This window comes from Elephantulus edwardii, unplaced genomic scaffold (assembly GCF_000299155.1).
Source record: "Elephantulus edwardii isolate Elephantulus edwardi_28Jun2011 unplaced genomic scaffold, EleEdw1.0 scaffold00051, whole genome shotgun sequence".
Taxonomy (NCBI): Eukaryota; Metazoa; Chordata; class Mammalia; order Macroscelidea; family Macroscelididae; genus Elephantulus; species Elephantulus edwardii.
In genome coordinates this window covers 12,677,688-12,702,923 of record NW_006399801.1, presented here as the reverse complement: position 1 = coordinate 12,702,923, position 25,236 = coordinate 12,677,688, and the positions used below count along the sequence as shown (strand labels likewise).

The window sequence follows — 25,236 nt, the reverse complement described above, 5'->3', positions numbered from 1 at the left end:
TACAAAAATTAAAATACTATTTTAAAAATCGTATGACAGTAATATATTCTCTTAGTGGAAAAGGTGTCCATTGTAATAGTAGTTTGAGAGAGAGAAGAAAGCAATCGAAAATCATGTGTGCTTGAGAATAGGGACTCCCAAATAAATAATATCTTAACAAGAAAATTCAGCCAACCGATGGAAACTCGGAGGGGTTATAGTTTCTGTAGCACAAAGTGTGGAGTAGTATGGCACCTGTGAATTCTGGAAACGGACCCACCAAGGCTCTCTTCTAAGACAAGACCTGTGAAGAATAAAAATTGAGCAGGACAGAGACACAAAAACAATAGGAAGGTGAGGTCCAGACTAATGCAGTGGAAGAGAACAGAGACAGGAAATGTCAGAAAGCAAGGCTCACATAAAAATGAGCAACAGGATCGTATCAAGCAAGGTCACTTCCTGCAGAAAGGAAAAAATTGGAGAGCAGGAAAGGAGAAGTTAGAGCAAAAACTAGTAAAGAGTAAAATAACATATATGGACAGTGAAATCACTAGCAGCTATTTCAGAATAACCTAAAAGATATTAAGAAAATGATCCAATTAGTCAAAGACCAACATAAATAAAAATTTATTTCAGAAATAAAGGCAAAAACTAGAACCTATTTAAGTGGAACAAAAGGTAAAAAGATTTTAAAAATTAAAAGGAGCTGAAAAATAAGAAGGATTTGAGGGGAAACAACACATCTCAAAGACAAAGAGAATTGATTGAATTGTATGGTTGGCAGCAATCCCTGAAAAAGAAAACGAAAACAAGGGAATAGACTGGATATTTAGGAGCTCTTTCAGTAAGTAGTTTAACTGTTTTAACCATTTAAAGATCACTTTCTTAAAATGAAAGACTCAAAGCTGTATTTTGAAAGAGTATACCATGAACCAAAGAATACTGACCTGGAAAATTGAAAACTGAGATACATTTTAGACAATGAAAAAAAGAAATATTTGGTATGTAGATAAAAAAAGTGTGTGACTTGTAAGAGTACAAATATGAAGTACATGCTGCAGAAAAACAAAGACTACAGCCTTCAATAAGGATTACATCTCAGCATCAAGAAAACAGCAGCACTGGCTAATAGACAACATCCAGATAGGTGGAGAAAAGATTAAAGTTGTCAGTGATTTCATTTTACTTGGATCCATAATCAGCATCAAGTTAATAGCAGTCAAGAAAGCTAAAGATGTGTTAAATGGGGAAAATTTGCTTTCAGGGATCTCTTCAAAGGGCTGAAGAATAAGGATGTCACTTTAAAGACTAAAATGTGCCTCATCCGAACCATGGTATTTTCTTATGCATCTGAATGTTGGACAGTGAAAAAGGGTAACCAAAGAAGAATCTATGCCTTTGAATTGTAGTCTTGGAGAGGAGTACCGAGTATCCCACAGACTGCCAAACAAACAAACAAATAAATAAATCTGTCTTGGAAGAAGTGCAAACAGGGTGTTCCTGAGAGACAAGGAAAGTGAAACTTCGTCTCACATATTTTGGGCATGTTGTCAGAAGGACCATTCCTTAAAAAAAGTTGTCATGCTGGGAAAGGTGGAGGGTCAGGGAAACAACCGAAGACCCTCAACAAGATGCATTGTGTCAACAAGTGACTGTAACAGCAGTGGGCACAGACGTATCAGAGATACTAAGAATGGGATAGGGCACAGTTCAGATTTGTTGTTTATAGATTTGCTGTGAGTCATATTTGACTCGATGGCACCTAACAACCACAACAAGTGGTTAAAACAGTCAGGCTTTATCTAGTAGAAAACAGAGTAAGGAAAGAGTGTGTGACCTAAGGATTTTATACCTAAAAAATTAATTTTCAACTCTATAAACATAGACAGCCTAGTTTATTATCGACTTGTTAAGACTTAGGAATGTTGTTTGCGTGAGCCCTTGAGAAATCTTCTGGATAATGAACATTTTTGACAACCAAAATGCCTTGAGATAGATTGGTATACATTGTTGTTTAGCAGTACTTATGTAGTTGCCTATAGAACTAAGACTAAATTAAGGCAATAAAGGAGAAAACAAAGAATGTATCTATCCTGTGTTCTTTAGTAATGGATATCTAAAAATACTATTAAATGTATCAAGGGGAAATATGCAAAATAAAATTACTGCTTTTCGAAATCATATGGGTAGTAGTAATTAGCATCTGTTAGTTGAAATATGTCAAATGGTATACCATCAACTCCTGGGGCCTTATTCTTAGCCAATTCTTTCAAAGCCCTAGATGTGCTCACCAAATTGTGCCAAGAAATCTGGAGAACAACCACTTGGCCAACTGACTTGAAGAGTTCTATATTTGTTCCCATTCCAAAGAAAGGTGATCCCACAGAGTGTGGAAATTATCAGACAATATCATTAATATCAAATGCAGGCAAGATTTTGCTGAAGATTATCCAAAAATTACTGGAACAGCACATCAACCAAGAACTACCAGAAGTGCAGGCCAGATTTAGATGGGACCGTGGTACTAGGGATATTGAAGCTAATGTTAGATGGATCTTGGATGAAAGCAAGGAGTACCAGAAGAATGTCTGTCTTTGTTTCATTGATTATGCAAAGGCATTTTGACTGTGTGGATCACAACAAACTGTGGCTGACTCTGAGAAGAATGGGAATCCCGGAACACTTGATTGTGCTAATGTGAAACCTATACTTGGACCAGGAGGCTGTCATCAGAACAGAGCAAAGAAACACTGCATGGTTCGAAATTGGGAAGGGTGTATGCCAGGGCTGTATCCTGTCTCCATACCTTTTCAATTCTTATGCAGAACAGGTTATCCGGGAGACTGGGCTCTATGAGGAGAAATGTGGCATCAGAATTGAAGGAAGAATCATCAAGCGTCTGCGTTATGCAGATGACACAACCTTGCTTGCTGAAACTGAAGAGAACCTGAGGCACTTGCTGTGGAAGGTCAGGAACTGCAGTCTTCAGTATGGATTGAGACTCAATATCAAGAAAACAAAGATTCTCACCACTGGGCCAATTGACAGCATCATAATGGATGGTGAAGAGATTGAGATTGTTCGCAGTTTTGGTTTGCTTAGCTCCACAATCAACAGTCTTGGGCACCAGCAGCCAGGAAAATAAAAGACGTATTGCAATGGGAAAGTCTGCAGTTAGAGACCTCTCTAAAGTGCTGAAGTGCAAAGATGTCAGTCTGGAGACTAAGGTGTATCTGATGGTCTTTGCCATGGTCTTTGCAATCACTTACTATACATCAGAGAGCAGGACAGTGACTGAGAATGATAGAGAATTGATGCCTTTGAGCTGTGGTGTAGAAGAGTATTGAATATACCATGGCCTGCTAGGAAGACAAACAGGTTTGTCCTGGAGAGAGTGAAGCCAGGCTGCTCCTTGGAGACAAGGATTCTAAAGCTTCATCTGACATACTTTGGACGGGTTACAAGAAGGGACCAGTCCTTGGAGAGGGACGTCATGCTTTGGAGGGTGGAGGGACAGTGCAGGAGAGGAAGACCCTCAATGAGAAGGATTGATTCAGTGACTGGGGTAATGGGGGTAGGTGTGTTGGACATGGTGAGATTGGCACAGGATAGGGCAGAGTTTAGGGCTGTTGTACATAGGGTCACTATGAGTTGCAAGCGATTCGACGGCACGTAACAACAACAAGTATTAGCATTGTTATTCTGAAACTTTTGTATCTGTAATATATGATGAACCAAATGTATAGTTATAACATTTTCTATTTGTTTCCTTTCTTCTAACCGTGAAAATGTAGGTGTGGAAGAAAGGAAATAAACATAAAACTACTATCAGGTCAAATTCAATGCATAGTTAGGCCTTTTATCACAAAACAGAGCTGAGTCTATAGGGTTTTCTTGCCTCTATTCTTTTTTTTCTTTTTAAAAATTTTTTATTTTAATAATTTTAATGAACATTTTAAGAGATTTTGGATTTCCATTCATTCATTGCTGCACTTCTCTGCCTGCCCACCCCTTCCCCCTGCCCCCCCCCAGTTCACTTCTCTCTTTGAAAAGTAATAGAAAAGCTCCCTCCCTGGTACACAATCCCCCGCACCCCTCCCACCGCCCCAAGTCCATTCCTCTATGCAACCTTAATTGTGGACTCTTGTGATAACTATAATACCCTATCATACATTGCTTTCAAATTCTTTATAGAAGGAGATCACCAGCTCGCTCTTCCGCACTATCACTGAGTGGGTTGTCATCTCTAGTCTTGAAGCTGAGCCTAAGATATTTGTGCCACTCAGGGTCCTAGAAATGTTATATAGAATATGAAACAAGCCTTTATTTCCAATTCAAAATTTCTGTTTTAGAAATGTTAGTAAAACTTTGCAAGAATGCCTCTGACTCTTTCTATCTATTCATCTGTCTATCCATCTGTTTTCTGCTCTGTTAGACATAAAGGCATAGAAACAAGGACCAAGTCCAATAGTGGTGAATATTCCTAGTGTCCAGATTGTGGCTTTGAAATACTCTTTTTAAGTAAAACCAATGCTTTGTGAAGAAATGGCTGAGCCCAGGTCTACACTATGAAATGTATATAATGAGCTTGTAAAACTACACATGAAAGAAGCCAACAAAGAATAGTAGAGCGGGATCCTAATTTCTCAGAAGCAACCAGAAGAACCTTTGATTGGCCAAAGGGAGGACAACTTGACCTTTAGTGATGACAAATACAATATATTAAAACTCTAAAATGTATTTATGTGATTTACTAATAATATATATTAAGAAGTAATAAGTCACCTTAGGTCAAAGCTAGAGGAAGCTATGGTGGCCTCGTAGTAATTAGATGTGCTGCAATTCCAAAAGCCCACAGTTCGAATCCACCAGCTACTCCGTGGGAGAAAGATGGTCAGTTGCCTTCTGTGCAGTTAACTGCCTTTGAAAATCTGCCAGAGGGGCAGCTCTGGGTTGATTTCCACTTGATAGTATACAACAACGATAGGTGGATGTTAGAAAACTATCTTGAAAATCGGTTAACAAAAGAAATCAAACATTTATTGTGCCTTTCTTATGTTAGCTCTTTGATTGGATAATCAAGACAGACAGATATACCAATACTATATGTCTCAAGCAGTCTTGTTGTTGTTGTTGTTATGTGCCGTCGAGTCGCTTGCGATTCATAGCGACCCTGTGTACAACAGCCCTAAACCCTGCTTTATCCTGTGCCAATTGCACTGTCTCTGACACACCCATTTCAATTACCCCAGTCACTGAATCAATCCATCTCATAGAGGGTCTTCCCCTCCTGCGCTGTCCCTCCACCTTCCCAAGCATGATGTCCCTCTCCAAGGACCTGTCTCTCCTTGCAACATGTCCAAAGTATGTCAGACGAAGCCCCAGAATCCTTGCCTCCAAGGAGTAGCCTGGTTTAACCCTCTCCAGGATTAATCTGTTTGTTTTCTTCACAGTCCAGTGTACATTCAATACTTTTCAACAGCACCACAGCTCAAAGGCATCAATTCTTCTTCTATCTCCAAAGAGAAAAATCTGAATCTGAGCAAGACTTTGGATCTGAATGTCAGTTTATAGGAAATAGTCACCGCTGTCCATTCAGAGCCATCTTTTAGCTGACCCTCCAACAGATTTTCTGGAAGCTATAAATTACACAGGGGGAGTTGCCTATCTTTCTCTTTTTTTAGAGCCACTATTCACAGTACAACTCCCTATGGATGTAGTCTACAAAATTGAGAAGACCCGTGGGTCACATGGCCTGAATCTTCTTGGGTACATTGTAAGGAAAAGACAGGGAAAAGAGATGCCTATAGATTAGAACAAACCCATTATACATGACATTTCTGGCTATGGCCAGAGGAGATCGGCTTTGACACTGGAAGTGATAGCGCAGCAGCAGGTGAGAAGGGAGAGTCATGGCGAGGCCACTTGCATTTTTGTACATATGCAACTGAGGCAAATGAGATTCCATACTACAAACTGGCCATCTTTTAGGCTGCGTGAATTTGTGGAAGAAAGGACCAAAAGGCTCTGCAAAAGGCTCTGTGGCAAACTTTACAATGAACTGAACTGTGTGCATTGCTTTGCTGACCTACAGAGAAATCAGCAGAGGAGAGAAGCCTTACTGAGTTTGTATGTTTGAGCACAACTTTTCCTAGTGCTTGACCACAAGGCTGCACAAACAGAGACGGTCACTAGGAAGCCAGGCTTCAAAATAAAAACAAGAGTTTAAAAACACCAACTGAGCTGGGATATCAAGAGCTATTCACTATGGTGAAGACATATTTTCCCACCAGGCATGTTTTATTTTCAACTAAAAGTGATGAACTATTAAAAATATCTGTGACCCATACTCAGGAGAAAAAACAAAAACACACCCCAAAACACTCAAATGTTGGATTCAAGAGATAAAAGCTGCAAAGCAACAGTTATGTTTCAGGAACTAAAGGAGCCATGTTTAAAGATCTCAAAGAAAGTGTGACAATAGTGAATCAACTGAGATTCTCAGAAAAGATAAAAATCCTAAAAGAAAATAAAATGAAAAAGTTGAAAAGAAACTGTAACTGAAATGAAAGTTTTACTAGGAATATCAACAGATTCAAGGTAGTAGTAGGGGATAAAAGAATCTGTAAATTTGAATGATGGAAATGATCTAATGTGAAGAACACAGAGCAAAAAGATGAGAAGAATAATTATTGAATCCTCATAGTCTTGTGGGACAAGATCAGGCACACCCGTTTACGATTATGGAGGAGAGAATAAAAAGGTCAGAAAATATTTGAAGGAATAAAGGTAGAACACTACTCAGATTTAAAGAAATAACAGGACCATATTTTCTGCAGATATTTAGCATTGTATGAGTTTTCTAATTCTGCCCTCACCCAACGAGGTATCTTCGGAAGTACACGATGTTGAAGTACAGACGTTGAAAGAAAAAAAAAAATTTAAATTTATTATTAATTTCAGTGAAAATGTACAGAAACTTTGGATTTCCATTCATTCATTGTTGCACTTCCCCCCCCCCAACCCTCCCTCCCAGTACACTATCTTCTTGGAAAAGTAAAAGAAAACTTCTTTCATTATTTTACCATCCCTCCCCCCAGGTCCACTCCACTGTATATCCTTCACTTTGGACTCCTGTGATGACAAAAGTACCTAATAATTTTCCCTCTTAAACAGTTTTCTCCCTCATCTGTTTCAATGCAGTATACATTATCGAACCCATCCTTCTCAGTCTCCTCCCAACTCTAAGGTCAGTCCTGCTTTACAACAGTGGCACCACACAGTATTTGTCCTTTTGTGACTGAGATACTTGATTCAGCATAATGTCCTCCAGGGTCCTTTTTATTTGTCCTTTTGTGACTGAGATACTTGATTCAGCATAATGACCTCCAGGGTCATTTTAAATAATATTGCATGAGTTCCTTGTTTTTCAATGCAGTGTAGTATTCCATTGTGTGAATATACCACAGCTTCTCTATCCATTCTTTGTCCAAAGCACTTAGGTTGTTTCCAACCCCTTGCCATTGTGAACAAAGCCATGATAAACATGGGTGTGCATATATCTGCTTGGGTGGCAGTTATGGTCTCTTTGGGGTATATTCCCAGTAGTGGAATTGCTGGGTCGAATGGTATCTCTATTTGCAACTTTTTGAGAAAGCGCCATACCGCCTTCCGCAGTGGTTACACTATTTTACATTCCCACCAACAGTGAATAAGGGTTCCAGTTTCTCCACAACCTCACCAGAATTTGTTGCTTGGTGTTCTGTTAAATTTTGCATTTCTGACTAGGGTGAGATATTTCATAGTTGTTTAAGAGAAAAAAATTTATATAGCTAACTTAGACATTAAAAAGGAGCTCTGTAGTCTAGTGCAAAGAAGCTGCACTGTAATCCCAGAGGTACACGGTTCAAATCCACCGAACTCTACAGGAAAAAGAGGGGCAATCTCCTCCTGTACCAGTCAGATCTAATTTGATGGTACACACAAAAAAATTAATAAAATACAACTTTTTTTAAAAAGGGATGCGCTCTGGTGGTTTAGTGGCATGGAGTTGGCTGACAAACCAAAGTCAAACGGTTTTACATCCACCAGCTATTCCATGAGAGAAAGATGGACAGGCTCCTCTCCTGAGATTTATAATCTCTGAAAACCCACTGGAGGGTCAGTTATGTTTTGATTCCGACTCAAGAGAACACAACAGCAACATAACTTAAGGAAAATGAAGCAGTACCATTGCAAAGTAAACAAAGAGAAGGTATTACTAGAAAAACAATCATGAATAATAAAGTCTTTCAAGATGAAAATAATTGATGCTAGATGGTAAGCTGACTCTGTTGCAAGAAATGACAAGCATCAGAAATGCTAAATATGTGGGTGACTATAAAAGACTATGAATTTTTATTTATTTTTATCATTTTTTTCTTGAAAAGATTTGATAATATAAGGCAATAATTTTTGAACTATTGTTCATTTTATTACATATGTAGACATAATGCACATGATAGAACAAGCCAAAGCCATATTCATTATTGTCAAGTCAAGTCCTACTCCTAACATTCTTGTATGACAGGGTAGAACCATCGAGGGTTTCTAAGCCTGTTTATTGTTATAGGAGCAGACTGCCACATATTACAAAGTTGACTGGTTAGTAGATTCAAACTGCTAACCTTTCCCTTAGCAGTTAAGTGCTGTAGCCCTTGTGCCACCAGACTTTCTTTATATTAGCACAAGGGAAAGGAAATGGAGCTACACTGGTGTTAAAAGGCCCTATTTTGCCAATATTAACTCAATATTTATCTAATTAGTATTATGATTTATTAACATGTATATTTCCGTAGAGCACCCACTCAAGAGAGTCACTTCAAAAATTGTAAAAGAAAGTGAATCTACAGAACCACTTAAATGGTATACTAAAACAGACATTTTATTTAAAAGAAGATAGAAGTTGGCACAGGCCGGAAACAAAAATGAGAGAAAAGAGAAAGAATACAGAACAAAATTCCTGGATAAAACAAAAAAGGTCAGAACTAAGGAAGCAATAGAAGACTCTCTGAGATTATTATCCTAAGATACCCTTATGAACATGACACTGAAACTGTTTATAGAGATCAATTTTTAGACAAATGATCAATTAACTTGTAAAATAAACCTATGAGTAATGAGACAAACTGGTCAGCATTTTTCCAGAAGCAAAAGTGAGAAGGCAGGTTGGGGGAAGGGAAGCTGAATCAATGGAAATAGAACAAACAGAATGGAAATAATGAGAATAATTATGGAAATAATGAGAATAATTATAATTATGAAAGCATAAATAATGCTGACACATTGTGAAACTGACCATATAGTAAAGAGACCGCAGGTGGCCTAGTGGTAAGGAGCTGCACTGCCATACCAAAGGTATGTGGTTCAAATCAAATTGCAGGAGAAAGATGGACAGTTGCCTCCAATGCGATAGACTGCTTCCAAAAATCCACTGGAGGGTCAGCTTTTCCAGCTGGTTCCAGATGGTCAGTTGGTTCCAATGAGATGATACGTAATGACAATAAAAGGGAAGATCATTTTTCCGCTTTATTTCATTTTTAGGATAATCAGTTGATCACCTGATACTCTCCTTAGGTTACCAATGAAAATGTAGTTATTTGTTTTTAAATATCATTATGAACTTGTAGAATTATTTCTATTTATGACTTTTATTTATTCCATTGTAGTTATTGTTGTTGCACATCTTTGGTCAGCAAATCCCTCTTTATGTAAAATTTTAAGTCCTTTTGATATAATCCTTGGCATAATTTTTTTATGTCTTTTAATATTTTTAATATATTTTTATAATAAGACTGTATTACCACCATAAAGTGATTTTCTTCTTGTAACATTACATTATTGTTGAGCGTTGAAATGTGATTTGAATTTCATTTTTGCTTGGCTTCTTTTTTTGTAGGTATAGGAGGTATTGCCAGCATGCCACCCCTTACAGCTGTTGCTCCAGTGCCAATGGGCTCCATTCCAGTGGTTGGAATGTCTCCACCCCTTGTATCTTCTGTCCCTCCAGCAGCAGTGCCTCCCCTGGCTAATGGAGCTCCCACTGTCATACAGCCTCTGCCTGCATTTGCACATCCTGGTATGTGACTGGCCATGGATTTTTTTACATCTCATCTTTTACTGTTACTTTTTTTCTTTCACTAAATGCTATTTTATTTCCAAGAGAAATGTCTATACATTATAAAGATTTTCTCACTTGTTTCAGCAAGATAAAAGGGATATGTTTGCATGAAGGGTGTAGCACTAAAACCAAACTCACACCCACTGCTGTCAAGTCAGTTCAGACTGCTAGCAACACTGAGGACAGACTAGAACATACCCGTAGATTACACTGCTGTAATCTTGAGCGGACTGCCATGTCTTTTTCTTGGAGAGCAGGCGATGGATTCAGACCACTGACTGACAGTTAATAGCTAAGTGCTTAACGACAGCACCACCAAGGCTTGTGAATGGGATTCTGTCAAGGACCTAGTGTGTCTCAAGGCTTAGTAAAAGCCACTGAAATTTTAATTCTGTTTGAATACTTTTTAGATTTTATGTACCACTTACCACTTTTTGCTGCTAAGAACTGCCAATAAGCAAGCCATTCATTTAGGAGTAGAATTATACAAAGGAAAATAGCCAGGCAAACAACAAACTGCATTTTCTCTCAGGAGTTGGAAAGAAGTTTATTAAAATAACTAAATATGTTAAAGTCAAGGTATTATAGACTTACTTAAAGGAAAAGACTAAAGTTCCTGGTTTAGTTTATCTTGAGGCTTATATTCAAAGTCTTCTTCCCTTTACTGAAAAGAAAGCATAAACTCTAGATGCACATAGCTAACATTGTCTTGGTAGCATAATGAATTTATATGGCTCAATTGCTGTTGACTTGGAACTGACTGTTAGTGGATTTTTAGAGGCTGTAATCACTTGGAAGGAAGTTGCCCATCTTTCTTCCTTGGAGCAGCTGGTGGATTCAAACTGACTGCCTTTTGGTTGACAGTATAAATCCCTACCCACTAAGCCAACAGAGTTCCCTAATACATTTATGTCAGTATGGAAATTACAACACAAACAAAACAGTGCTTGAGAAAAGTCTGAGTCAATCCAGCAGTACTGACAACCTGGGTTTTAGCATTATGTTTGAATCATTTGTGTTTATGACCCTTGGATTTGTTAAGAATGCTAACACATGTCTCCAGTGATAAAAGAATCTAAATGTATGGGTGTTTTTGGTTGGGTTTTTTTTTTTAATTTTACAATTTTTTTTTTGTGTGTGTACCATCAAATTGTATCTGACTGGTACAGGAGGAGATTGCCCCTCCTTCTCCAGCAGAGCACCTGGTGGATTCGAACCACGTACCTCTGGGATTGTAGTGCAGCTTCTTGCCACTAGGCCACCAGAGCTCCCTTAAATGTATGGTTTTTAAATTTTTATTTTTTTTTTATCTCACATAGTCTCTTTGTTGTATGAATGACTGTGAGTGCAGATTTGATAGCAGCTACAAAGTGTGCGTTTGGTTTTTCCAATAGAATCACTTAGTCTATACACTCTGACATTTGTTTTCTTTGTGGTTCTTTCACAATGGTGAGGGGAATGTGACTAAGCCTCGGTGTTTTTTTGGTGATACACAGCTAACCAGCCTCAGTGAGAATCAGATCTAAAAGCTGCCCCTCCCCAGAATCACCTGCTAATGGTCAAGACTGCAGTTTGACTTCTTGGCTCTTACATCTGGAGCTAATATTTCTGCTCTTTCAGTGGTGCTAAAGAAATCTCATCCTAAATCTTTAAACTGCTACCTTGTTAGCTGTTACAATGGGTCCTATAAAACATGTTACTTGAAGGTTAATGAGGAATAAAATTTTATGGAAGCAAGCATTACTACTTAAAAATAAGGTGTTTTTCAATAGAACAAGTAATCTAGGAATGTTTTTGGCAAGAGGCCAGGAAATAGGAAGTACACAGGAGAATTCACCGTTTTCAGTCTAGGGTAAAAGAAGGGAGGGGTGATTTCTAATTCAGATTTGATGACTGTGCATTATAATTTTTGTAAACGGGGACAAGTTTTGTAAGATTTAAACGATACAACATTTCTTTTACAGCAGCCACATTGCCAAAGAGTTCTTCCTTTAGTCGATCTGGCCCAGGGTCACAGTTAAACACTAAGTTACAGAAGGCACAGTCGTTTGACGTGGCTAGGTAAGTTCATTTGGATTTTAGTGGAAGTCTTGGGTAAAGCTATTATCTGACTAACTCATAAGTGTGAGAATGAATTAGTTATATTCTTTGCCATCTTGTATTTTGTAGAAGGCAAATAACAATTTCCTTAATTTGAGTAATGTTTTGCTTAAGATGTCAGTAATCAAAAACGTGGCATTTCCTTTAAAGGCTTGTTGTTTTTCTAGGGTTTTGTTTGGTTTGGTTTTTTTAGTTTTGTTTTTTAAGAAAACAAGTAGATAACAATAAAAATGTTTAAAAATAGTAAAATAGAACTCCAGGAGAGGCGAAAAATATTTTGTACCACTATATTAAATTTTCCTTGTAAATATTTTTGCATGAAGATTGGAGCCACAGTTTTCCTTGTTTTTAATTGGCTCTCAGTTTATAAATTAACAGTTTACAGACTGACAAGCCCTGTGTCCAATGCAGAGGCTCAGACATGCAGCAACCTGCCCATGATAATGTGATTGCTAAGTGACTGGGCTGAGAGTTCTGAGCACTGACTTCTTTCTGATTTTACAACATGTGTTCTTAGCTCTGTCTACTTGTCAAGTGCCTCATTCAGCCAATGCAGCCACCTATGTGAACTAGTTGTTCTCTCAGGATTGTGAGAGGGGAGACAAGCTAGAGACACTCCATTCCTCTTATAGTTAGTCATAGCAATACTGCCTTTTGAACTTCCATTATTTATCATTAAACTCCATTTTTTTTATGACTGCGCTGTGAAGTTTTAAGGCTTTGGTTTTTTCTTTCTGATTGATACACAAGGATATTTTTGACATCTGTCTTAATTTATATCATTAGTGTTAGCAAACATTAATACAATTAGCTGGTTTTTTCAGTATGGATAATTTAAATCTTTAGCATGATGTAACTGGTTCCGTGTCATTTATAAGTTTTTAGTCTATTTAGATTCTCATGACTTTGCCAGAAAACTGACTTGATAAGTGTAATCTTTGACAACTTCTGTGTGTAACACCCCTGCTTTCCTGGTGTGTAGCAGAAAGATAGTTAGCGTCTTGACAAACAGCAAGAGTTAGGACTGGCAAAATAATTAATTTAAAAATGAGAGAGTTAATACAGACGTACTCACAGCAAAAAAGATCTTGGTAAGTGCTCTTTATTAAGAAACCATCAGATATTATTTTCAGTTAATTTTGTGATCTTTTACAAAGGATTATTTTTAAAAAGGAGATAAGTAAAAGCGTGTGATTTTATGAAAAGAATTATGGTTAATAAAATGGAAATTTTGCAAAAATTGCAAAAGATTGGTTATGCTATAGTGTTGTTATGAGCTGTCAAGTCATAATGGACTTAAAACTGCCCCTTCATTGGGTTTTCAGTGGCTGTAAGTGACATGGAAAGATTGTGATCTTTATCCTGAAAATTAACTATGTAGGTACTTTTAAAGGGTTTATAAATTATTTCCTTTTCTTTATTAGATATGCATAGTAAGTGTGAATGCATAGGTAACATATAAATTAGGAGGTTATAGAGAGCTGTACTTTAAGAGGGTCAGTTTATGATTAAAATTTTAATTCTACATGTCACAAATAGATCTTTTTATTGAAATGCAAGACTATTGCATATAAAGCATTATTTGTTTTCTACCCTAGACTTATAATGCCATTTTCTCTGTCGGTTCAGTGATATTTTTAAAAACACCCAATTTAGATACCAGACTCCTAATAAGCCATCAGTACCAATGTGACACTTGTGGGCATGGGCATCTGAGGAGCTGACTGCAGAGTGGGTCCAGACCCACACTGACTACTAGCAGGGGGCTCCTCGGGTCAGGGCTGTGGCCCATTGGCAAACAAACGTCAGCCTTGGATTCAGTCAGGAAAACAAAGAGCCTTCCATTCTTACTCCACTGATTGGCTCTGACCCTTGAAATGTTCTGTTCTTCTCTGGGAAGATCTCCATGGATGGGAATTGAAACTTCCCAGAATGAGATAATTTCACTTCATTAAGATTTGGAGATACATATACATATACATATACACACACATATATACATATATATTCATATATATACACAGTTAGATAATGAATATCTTTTAAAATAGGATTTATTTTCTGTTAGTACTGCTTTTTTAAATACTGACTCATTTACAGAGTTCAAATACATTGTTTTTCACACAAAATCCTTCCCGTTTCCTTCACTCCCCTCACCCATCATCAGCACTGCTTTTTAAATCATAACTATAATGTAGAATTCTAGAAAAACCTGAACAGAACATATTATTTCACTTCCAAGAGTTCCATAATTTTGTAGAGCCTTCCAATTACTAAACAATCTGTGTAATTTGTAACAGCCACTTGATCTGTTGAATTTACTATAGAAAGTCAGGAAAAAGAATGTGTTCATCAATTTCAAGAGAAGAATTTATAAACTTAAAATTAGAAAATCCCTTTATTCTAGGACATTGAGGAATGATGATAAGAAAGTCAATAAAGTGTTAAAACTAGTCATCTTATCTAGAGTAAGCCTTAGTCTTGTTGTTTTGTTTGTTTTTTTCAATATATTAACTAAAATAGTCTGTTCTTCAAAGTGAATCATTTTTTCTTGTTCCTGTCCTCCTCTCAGCGCCCCTCCAGTGGCAGAATGGGCTGTTCCTCAGTCATCAAGGCTGAAATACAGGCAGTTATTCAATAGTCACGACAAAACTATGAGTGGACACTTAACAGGTATTTATAAGTAGTAAGTCATGCAGTGTAATTGGTCTTTGTTCTACAGGTATATTCTAATGTCATCTCTTTATTTCTATAGTTTTCTTGTCTCCCATCTCTCATTTTCCTCCCCTCGTTCTTGTATACATCACTACTGTGTCCCCAGTCCTTAGCCTTTGGTTTCTTTTTTTTTTTTTTTGCCTCACATTTAACTGGAATTTAAAACCATTAGCAAAGAAATATTGCATAGACCAAACACTGACTTCAGATTTTTATGTCCTATTTCATATGTGAACTGCTGCTCAGCAGGTCAGAGTTTCAGTGGGTTTGGTGTGTAGAATGGAGGTCAATTGGTTGATAAGATGGGAATATGGCTTGACCAACCACTAACTAGCTGGGAGTAACATTGCCTCTTTGGACCCTAGTTTTTTGTCTAGAAAAGACCAAAGTTATGTGCCCTCGATGAATTTCCACAGAACAGTGATTTTGTTATCAAATGGATGGAGGAGGATTTTTGGATACTGTTGAGAGGCCTTTTTCATGAATGGTTAAGCAATTAAAATTGATCGGTGATTTGGAAAGAAAAGTATAATTATAATTAAGAAAAATAGAGAACACTGATACAAATATTAAATATAAAGGAAAACCATGCAACTAACTGCCTTTTAACAACATGAAAGTAAAGAAGGAATAAGAGGTTTCTTTTTCGGGGGTGAAGAGGGGAACAGAAGCCCTGGTATATAATGGAAAACTTATTTTTTAACATTTTGTGTCATCAGTTATATGTTGACAAATTATGATTTGTTGTTAAAGTTGTTGCAAGATTGTGTATATTATAGAGTTGAGCATAATTGCCCGTCTTTTTATTTTTTAAAAAAAACGCCTTTTAATTTTTATTTGGATGAACATTTACAGAGCAAATTAGTAAAAGAGCAAGCCTTTTATTCTTTTATTTTTGTCCTGTGGGTAGAACTATGCTCTGTAGTGAGCTTTTTAAAAAATAATTTTAATTGTCATTTTTTAATGAAAATTTACAGAAAAGTTGGATTTTCATTCATTCATTATTGCGTATTTTCCTCCCTTCCTTCTCCCCCAGTTCATTTTCTTTACTTTTAAAAAATATTTGTGCATTGTTGCATAATTTCCTCCTTCCCCCACCCCAGTCCTCTTTGCAATGTACCTCTTATTCTAGACCTTTATTTTACATATAATGCCTAATCATATATTCCTTTTAAACAGTTTTCTCTCTCATCTGTTCCAATATAGTGTTTCCTATTCTCCTCACAACCCCACATATCAGTCCTACTTCATAATAGTGGTATTATGCAGTATTTGTTTTTTTCAATACTGAGATATTTCACTCAGTTTAATGTCCTCCCATGGTTCACTCATGTTGTGTAATATTTTATGAGTTTCTTATTTTTCGGTGCTGCATAGTAGTCCATTGTGGGTTTTTGATCCATTTTGATCCATGTTTTTTTGATCCATTTGCTTGTTGATGGGAACTTGAGTAGTTTTCATCTTTTCGTTATTGTGAATAACACAGCGATAACCATGGCTGTGAAAGCTTTTTATTCATGTATGTACCTGTTTATGTCTTGATTGGCCTGGGTCATCAAGACCCAGTAGGTTGTGCCTACTGTACTCGGAGATTGCCTTTCCCTTCACTCTGGTTAGTATAGATAGATTCTTCGTTATTTCCCCTCTCAATCCTGAAAACTATTGTTTGTTTCTGTGTGTAAAAATTATTATATATATATAATTTGTCCTTCCATGATTGAGTTTTCCACTCAGCGTTTGTCCTTCAGATGTTATCCACATTGTAAGATGTTTGGTGGATTCATCATTATTCTTTATCAAATCATGTTGCGTTGACAGACACTTCTTAGGCTGTTCCCATCTTTTGCTGTTGTGAGTAATTAACAATGATTATGTATGTGGCAAAACACTTTTAAGTACAGAGTCTTACTGCTTCTTTTCCCCCAATTAGTTACAATTGCAGTTTTTTGTTTTCCAAAGGAAAATGTCATTGTATTTCAAGATCTCAAGATAGAATCCCAAAATTTGCTACTCATGCATCTGAAGAATATCAATAAATTTGTAAAAGGTCTAATTTATAAAGAGATTAGGTGAAATATGTAATTTAATGCTCTCATTTCCTCTCTCCTTTTTTAAAAAAATATGTATTCTTTATTTTAAGGACATAAAAATTCTTTTTACAACACATAAATAATTAAAATTCTTAATCTAGCAGTTGTCTCAACCTTGGGATCATGACATTCTAGTGGTAGATGTTGTCTATAATTTCTGTTTTAAAATATATTAGAGGAGAAAGATAGCTTATTCTTGTACTGTCACTCTCACTCTTGCATTTTCCTGTGTCTTTGGAGTGTCAGTAGAAAAATAGCCAGCTTTCCAAGAATTACACATGACCTGCAGCTTGGGTGGTGGCACTTGTCTGTTGCGTTAGAGAGCGTCGTAAGGGTACTTACCATATTACTTTTGCATTCTTGCTTTGGTTGTCACCTTATTCTGAGTGCACCTGTAAGAATATGTTATGGACATTAGAAAACCACCTGTTAGGGCTAGCAAACAACAGCTAGATCAGTATGGAATATGAAGATCTTCTAGTGGTGGTGTCATGTGTCCTGTTGATTGTAGGAATTGACTTAGTGGAAATATGTGGTTCAGTGGTTAAGTCCTTCATCATCATTTGATGTGTGTCATGTTGCATACTTTTAAAAGACAATCATATAAAAGAGACTGTGCTTTAGTCAAGGGTATGTAAGTAGCTGTAGATTGCTAGTCATTTTATTAATGCAAGCCCCTCTTCTTTGGGAGCTGGTTTATTATTTATATCACACTCAAAAACAGTAAATATGCTATGTGATTGTTCATTACTAGTCAGGATATCTAAGTTCTTAGTAACTGATTGAAATAAAATATTAACTCCATGTAATTATACTTCTTCTCTGCATTCATGTTTTCCTACTCAAATGTGGATGAATATTGCCACAGTAAAGTTCTGCTTTCTTTTTATTCTTAAAATGTTGCTTACAGAGTTCATTTTTTATCTTCAGATGCTCAATTAGATTTTACGTACCTGTTTTAACAAGACCATCATTGTAGAGCAAGTACAAGGATCTAAGGAGGGAAAGGGGGGCTTAATAATAGGTCACACAATTTGATGGATGGAGGGAGGGATGAGTAAAGGAAAGGGGAAAGATCTGGTGATAAAGACAATGTATATGAACTTTATGAACTTTGTATTTAAACCAGTATAGAATTAAAAAAAAAGAAACAAACAAAAAAAATGCTCAATTCTCTTTGAAAAAAATCACACACACAGAAAAAGAATGTATGTACACATATATATATTTTTTACACACGTACACTAAACTGTCAACAAATTCATCTTGCTGGGATCCACAATCAGTGCACTTAGTACCAGCAATCAGGAGACATATTGCATTGGGAAAGTCTGCAGTAAGGGACCTCTTCAAATTACTGAGAAGCAGTAATGCCAGTTTCAAGACTAAGTTGTGCCTAATTCAGGCCACTCTTTTCAATCACTTCTGTGCATTCATTTGAGAATTGGATAGTAAATAAAGATGACAGAAAAAGAACTAATGCCTTTAAGTTGTGGTGTTATAGAAGAGTACAGAAAATCCCTTGAACTGCCAGAAAAAGCAGGTATGTCTTAGAGTGTAGTTGGAGTCCTCTTTGGAGGCACAGGTGACAAAGCTTCATGGCATTTGGGCATGTTGTTAGGAGAGGCTATTCTTTGAAGAAGGACATTATACTTGAAAAGGTGGCGGGACAGCGAAAGAGAAGACGACCCTCATCCTGATGCATTGACAGTGACTGGAGTGTGTTGGAGATGATAAGGAATGGCACAGAATAGGACAGGCTTCAGATCTGTTGTGTATGGTTCACAATGCTTGACTCAATGGTACCTAACAACAAACCTTATGCAATGGATCATAACATTTTTTAATCTGGAAAAGCCCTCTGAAATGAGAAAATTGGAGTCCATTCAGCGGAAGAAAGCCCTGCCTCAGGCAAGGCAAGGTCCACCCTGAGCACCCTCATAGGCTCTGAGCTCTTCTGTGTCTTTTCTGCAGTTAGACCTCACATGCTGGACTCTGGTATTGGTTCTCAAAGATCCCTAATCCCTTCTCGCCATGCAGGAACACAGTCACATTTTAAAAAAACAGCCAAAAGCAAACATTTATACTCTAGAATCTTCCAAACATAATTTCTGCAGTTTTCCATTTATTGATTTTTGAGACCAAAATCTTCCATTATAACTTCTGTCTTGTATCTTAGTCTAATTTCAGGCCAAAAGTGAGAGAGAAGTATTTTAAAGAAATGACAGCTAATTTTTTTAAAGGAAGCATGTTGAAACTTTAGAAATTCTTTTTAGTTATTATTGTAGGAAAAGTGTCTTAATCCAGGTTGAGTTGTAACCATTTGTGCAAGCTAATTTCTTTACAAAATAAATTTTTTTTAGAATTTGTACAATGAAGTGATTAGAAGAGGGTATCAAAGATTCTTTTTTTATCGCTTAATTTGTCTGATGGTGGGCTTAGTGAGCAGTCACAGAAGAAAGTGATTTTAGGCAGAATAAATTTCAGCTTTGAAAACAACTAGATAGAAATAGAATTAGTGACTGGACAAAAGTTTATTATTTTGGGCAGATCATATCTTGAAACTCTAATCTTTATATGTTAATTACTCATTACTAGCAAGTTGTCATTTGATGAGCTTTTGTGAAGGGCATGTTGTGTGTCAGACATTGTTCTTGTCCTTAATGTTTCTTCCCTTTTTCCCTCGGACTTGATTTCCTGTTTGAAAAGGCTCTGCAGTGATAGCAAATATTATTTAAATCACTGTTAATGCCAAGACAACACAAAACATGTCTTCAGCGCTGACTTCCTGAAAGTGAGAATTTGCTGATTCATCTCTTTATCTTTTTTTTCTTGGTTTCCATGTAGGTCCCCAAGCAAGAACTATTCTTATGCAATCAAGTTTACCACAGGCTCAGCTGGCTTCAATATGGTAAGGAATGAAATATGTTTGGTTTGTCTGAATTGGAAGGTTTATTTTTTCGATTGGTATGGCTTTATAACCAGTATTATCCTTTTTACAGGGGATAATTGAGGAAATTAATTTTCAGTGTGTTGTGGTTTCGCTTCTCTGATTTCCACCTGCCCTTTTTTAATTGTGAAAACAATAAAAATAGAGATGCATATAGTAAACTTTTTTTTAAAAAAAATTATTATTTTTAAGTGTGTGTGGGTCCCCCCCCCCCATTCACACTGTATTTCTTACAATCATTCCCATCCTGTTACATCTTTTCAAATCCCTACTGGATCTTTCCTATTTACTTCACCCCCTTCTTCCACCCACTAAACTCTACAACCCTGTGGAATATAATAAATTCTTAAGAATTCTTGAAAGTTTAAACAATTCTCAACTAATGGTCAGGTCTTTTCCCTTTATTATTTCAAGCCAAATTTCTGTCATTTCATTTCTGCTGCAACTGTTTTAGCATGTATCCTTAAAATGAGATAGACAAGTTATATTTTCAAAGTATAATCGTAACACCAGTACCAAACAAACTAAATTCACTGCAATTGCCTTCTAACTCAGCCACTCTGAGTGATAGAGTAGAACTGTTGCCCCTAGAGTTTATAAGTCTATAAATCTTTATGGAAGCGGACCACTCCATCTTTCTTCTGCAGGACAGATGATGAGTTAAACATGCCAAACTTTTGTTAGTTTATGAGTGCTTAACTACTGCACCACCAGGGCTTCTATACAAACAGTAACCCACGTACAATATTAACAGAAATTAGTAACCTATGTAAAAATATTAATAGTAATCTTTATCATTAAATGACCTCATAATTTTTAATGGTTTTATTGTTTACTTCAGGATGAAAATTTATACTTTTCAGTGGTGGACACCTTCCTTGTTGTTTGCCCAGAATTGATTCTGAAAACCAGTCTCCTTTAATTTGTCTACTTCTCTTATCCTCCACATTCTGGAAAAAGGGAAAATTGTCCTATAGTGTCTTACTGTCAAAAAATTGTTATGTATGCATCCCTGTGGTATCGGTGGTGCTTAATTTGTTCCTCTGTTTCCTGTATTCCCTATAAATTTGTAATTGAATCTAGTGTAAAATTTATCAACCTCACCACTATTGACATTTTGAGATGGATAATTCTTAGTTGTGGGGAATGTCCGGTACATTGCAGAGTATTTAAAGCTTTCCTGGCCCCTACCTGCTAAATACTAGTAGTATGCTTCCTGCCTCCAAATGTCACAATCAAAAAATGTCATCAGCTTTTGCTAAGTGCCTTCTGGAGTATAAAACATGCCTAAATGAAGGACAACCACTGACCTGGAGGCTTGATCAGATTCAAGTTTCATTGTATTTAGCATGAAAAGCAAGAGTGTATCAGAAGGGTAGTGTTTGATTCAGCAAGAGACATATAATATCTCTTGAGCTGTCTTTTTATCATTTTAGTACCCTTTGCTGAGCATTACCTCGACTTTAAGAGTCCTTACATTTAAATGTTACTAAAATGGTATCTTAAGAAGGCACATCTTTCATTCTGTGCTAGCTTTGTTTCTTCTAGAGTATAAAATGTGGTCTGTACTGCTCACAGAATGGCTCGTTATTTTCCTGCTGAGCAAATGAATCTGGTTGCTCCATAGGTTGTTCGATTCTACTGCTGCCCGTTCCCCTCTCCAGTCCCACTTCCTTAGATTGAAAGGTTTGCCTTTTGCAGTAGGATAAGCCAGTTAATAATAGACCTAAAAATCTATGATGCCCTAAACCTTGTAAATCTGGATAGGTTCCAGCATCCTAAGTCCCTCTGTCATATAAACTGAAGACCTAACATTTCTGGAGATTGATGGATAATTTATTAGAAGGTAAAAATGGTATGAAAGTGTATTGAAATGAGTATTTCATTTCTCATTTATAATCTACCCTCTTTAAGACTTCTATTGAAGTTTCTTCTGTTAGAAATTTATTGTTATTCTTCTATACGCTAAAAACGTATTTTAATTAAATGTGTGTAGCCTAATTCTTGTAAGTATGGGCAGGAAATAAAATAATCGTACTTGGCTTTCTAGTCTAATTTATCTAGATGTGGCAACTGGTAGGGCTCAAAAAGAAAAAAGGGAATGAAAAAGGGCAAGCAGAGAGTATCATTTATCAGTCTGTGATGTTTAAAAATGGGTCTCTGACATCTGGAAAAGGCAAAATTAGAGGGACAGAAAAGTGGTCATAGATTACCAGGGTCTGCAGATAAGAGAAAGAGACAGATGGCTATTAAGAGTCCTGGGGAGATTTTTTTTTTGTGGTGGTGAAACTATATATTTTGGATGTAGGTATACAGTTGTATGTATTTGTCAGAATTGCACTATTAAAAGGATTCAGTTTTTATATGTAAATTATCTTTTTTATTGAGATTTTAATGAAAGATTACAGAGAACTTGAATTTCCATTTATTCATTGTTGCACATTTTCCTCCCTGACCACCCCTCTTCCCAGTTTGCTTTTCTCTTTGAAAAGAAAACAAAAAAAATCTTACATTGTTATACAACCTCCTACCCCTAAGTCCACTCCTATTCTGGACTCTTGTCATGCAAATAATACCTAATCATATATCCCTTTTAAACAGTTCTCTTCCTCATCTGTTTCAATGCATTGTACATTATTTATCTCCTCTTTTCTTAGGTTCCTCCCAAACCTGATGTCAGTTCTGTTTTATAACAGTGGCATTATGAAGTATTTGTCCTTTTGTTACTGAGATATTTCACTCAGCATAATGTCCTGAAGGGTCATCTGTTTTGTATAATATTTCATGAGTTCCCTGTTTTTCAATGCTACATAGTATTCCATTGTGTGAATATACCACAGCTTCTCTATCCATTCATTTTTTGATGGGCACTTGGGTTGTTTCCAACTCTTTGCTATTGTGAACAAAGCAGCAATAAACATGAGTGTGCATATATCTGTTTGGATGGTATTTCTGGTTTCATTAGAGTATATTCCTAGTAGTGGAATTGCTGGATCAAATTATATTTCTGTTTTCAACTATTTGAGAAAGCTCCATACATCCTTCCAGAGTGGTGGCACCATTTCATACTCCCACCAATAGTGAATAACCTTGCCAACATTTGTTGCTTGCTGCTCTGTTGAATTTTGCTATTGTGACTGGGGTGAGATATCTCATAGTTGTTTTGATGTAAATTATATCTTAATGAAAGAAGAAAACATGGCTTATGGTATCTTAAAGGAATTTAAAATAAGAGCAAAGTTTCTGGATTTATGTCATTGACAAGCAGTTTCCTAAGGTAGCATTGGTCTTGCTGACATTCTTGTGTACAGATTTGTTGTCTTTCATCCTCTTTTGGTGTCCTGAAGCTAGCAAGTAAAATGACATTTTAAAACTTGGTAAGGAAACCTATTTATTGGACATGTTCATGTCAAATTCCAAGAATAAGGAGGAGAAAATGCCTTGACTTTTTTGGCTGAATGCACTGAAGGTTTGCCCTTGATGACTTAGATCAGTGTCTATCTATTCTTTTTTTATAAATGGTATTGAATTTTTGGTGAATATATACACAGTTAAAAACAAGTTTCCATTCCACAATTTCTGCATGTAATGTTTAGTGACATTGGTTAAATCCCTCATTTTATGTCAGTTTTCTCATCATTGCTCTTCTCATTACTGTGCTCCCATTATTTTAGAGAATTGACCCCAGACTACTCATCTGCATGCACCAGTTCACATAAATGAAGCTTTATTTTAATAATCAGTCCCTTTTCTTTGTGAATGGTCTGTGACTGCTTTCCTGCTCTAACAGCGGGTTCAAGTAGAGAAGGTGTATGGAGGCCATATAGCCTGCCAAGCCTATAGAGTATTCATTATCTACAGAAAACCTTTGCTAATCCTTGGTCTAGATCACAGAGCTTAACGATACATAGACTCTGAATATATGATATATTTTAAGTAGGTTTTTTAGAATCATAAATAGTAATTATAATGGTAGGTAACATTTAGTAGGTAACAATTATAATAGTAGGTAATCTATAGGAGTAATGTAGATTATTCCTAGAACAAGAATTAGGGAATTCTGGTAGTCTTTGCTATCACTTGTTATGCATCAGAGAGTTGGACAATGGCCAAGGAGGATAGAAGGAGAATTGATGCCTTTGAGCTGTGGTGCTGGAGAAAAGTATTGAGAATACCATGGACTGCTAGGAAAACAAACAGCTTCATCCTGGAAAGGGTTAAACCGGGCAGCTCCTTCGAGGCAAGGATTCTGAGGCTCTGTCTAACATACTTTGGATATGTTTTAAGGAAAGACCGGTCCTTGGAGAAGGACATCATGCTTGGTAGGGTGGAGGGACAACGCAGGAGGGGAAAGCCCTCTAGGAGGTGAATTGATTCAGAGACTGGGATAATCGGGATGAGTGTGTCGGAGATGGTGCGATTGGCACAGGACAGAGCCGAGTTTAGGGCTGTTGTACGTAGAGTTGATGTGAGTCACAAGTGACTCAACGGCACATAACAACAACAGTAGTAAGGAGCTATACTGCCAACCCAAAGGTAAGCAGTTCAAATCCATCAATTGCTTTATGAGGAGAAAGGCAGTCTTCTTTGTGATTTACTGCCTCTAAAACCCTGCTGGAAGGTCAGCTATGAGTTGGTTCCAACTTAATGGTGCATGACAGCAACATTATCAAGATTATTTCATTTTATCTTTGCAATAGTAGTTTGAAATAGATATTATTTCTTCAAACTAAGGTACAAGAAGACTCAGTTCATTTCTTTGAATTTTTATGAAGAAAGATGACACTTAACTTTTTGTTGAATTAGGAATCTTTCTGACATTGATCAAGATGGGAAACTTACAGCAGAAGAATTCATCCTGGCTATGCACCTGATTGATGTAGCAATGTCTGGTCAGCCATTGCCGCCTGTTTTGCCTCCTGAATATATCCCACCTTCCTTTAGGTAAAGTACATTTAACTTTTATAAGAAGTTATGACTTGAGTTCTAAACTTTGTTTACTTGAATATATATCTAATAATTGCTTTTATTCCTGGCAAGTAAATGAAATATCCATAATTTTTTGGAAAAAAAAAAAAACCTTTTATTTAGGTTCTGCATTAGTCCTGACCCTGCTTTTTTCTTTACAGTACTTCTAATACATTAGTAAAACAATCAAGTAAAATACCAAAAGATTGCTGATAATTGAAATTAATTTCAGCTCTTCCATAGGAGAAAGATGAGAAATTTTTGCCCAGAAATCC

At 36.6% G+C, this 25,236-nt stretch overlaps 1 protein-coding gene across 2 annotated transcripts in view; it reads left to right on the top strand.

Moving 5' to 3' along the window:
* The window catches only part of ITSN1 (intersectin 1 (SH3 domain protein)), a 286,095-nt gene that overhangs the window by 116,343 nt on the left and 144,516 nt on the right, over nucleotides 1-25,236 (top strand). For both annotated transcript variants that reach the window (XM_006886744.1, XM_006886745.1), the window contains exons 6-10: nucleotides 9,917-10,096; nucleotides 12,103-12,199; nucleotides 14,811-14,911; nucleotides 19,891-19,954; nucleotides 24,800-24,937. In XM_006886744.1, coding sequence (XP_006886806.1) covers nucleotides 9,917-10,096; nucleotides 12,103-12,199; nucleotides 14,811-14,911; nucleotides 19,891-19,954; nucleotides 24,800-24,937 — 580 coding nt within the window. The remainder of the gene's footprint in view (nucleotides 1-9,916; nucleotides 10,097-12,102; nucleotides 12,200-14,810; nucleotides 14,912-19,890; nucleotides 19,955-24,799; nucleotides 24,938-25,236) is intronic.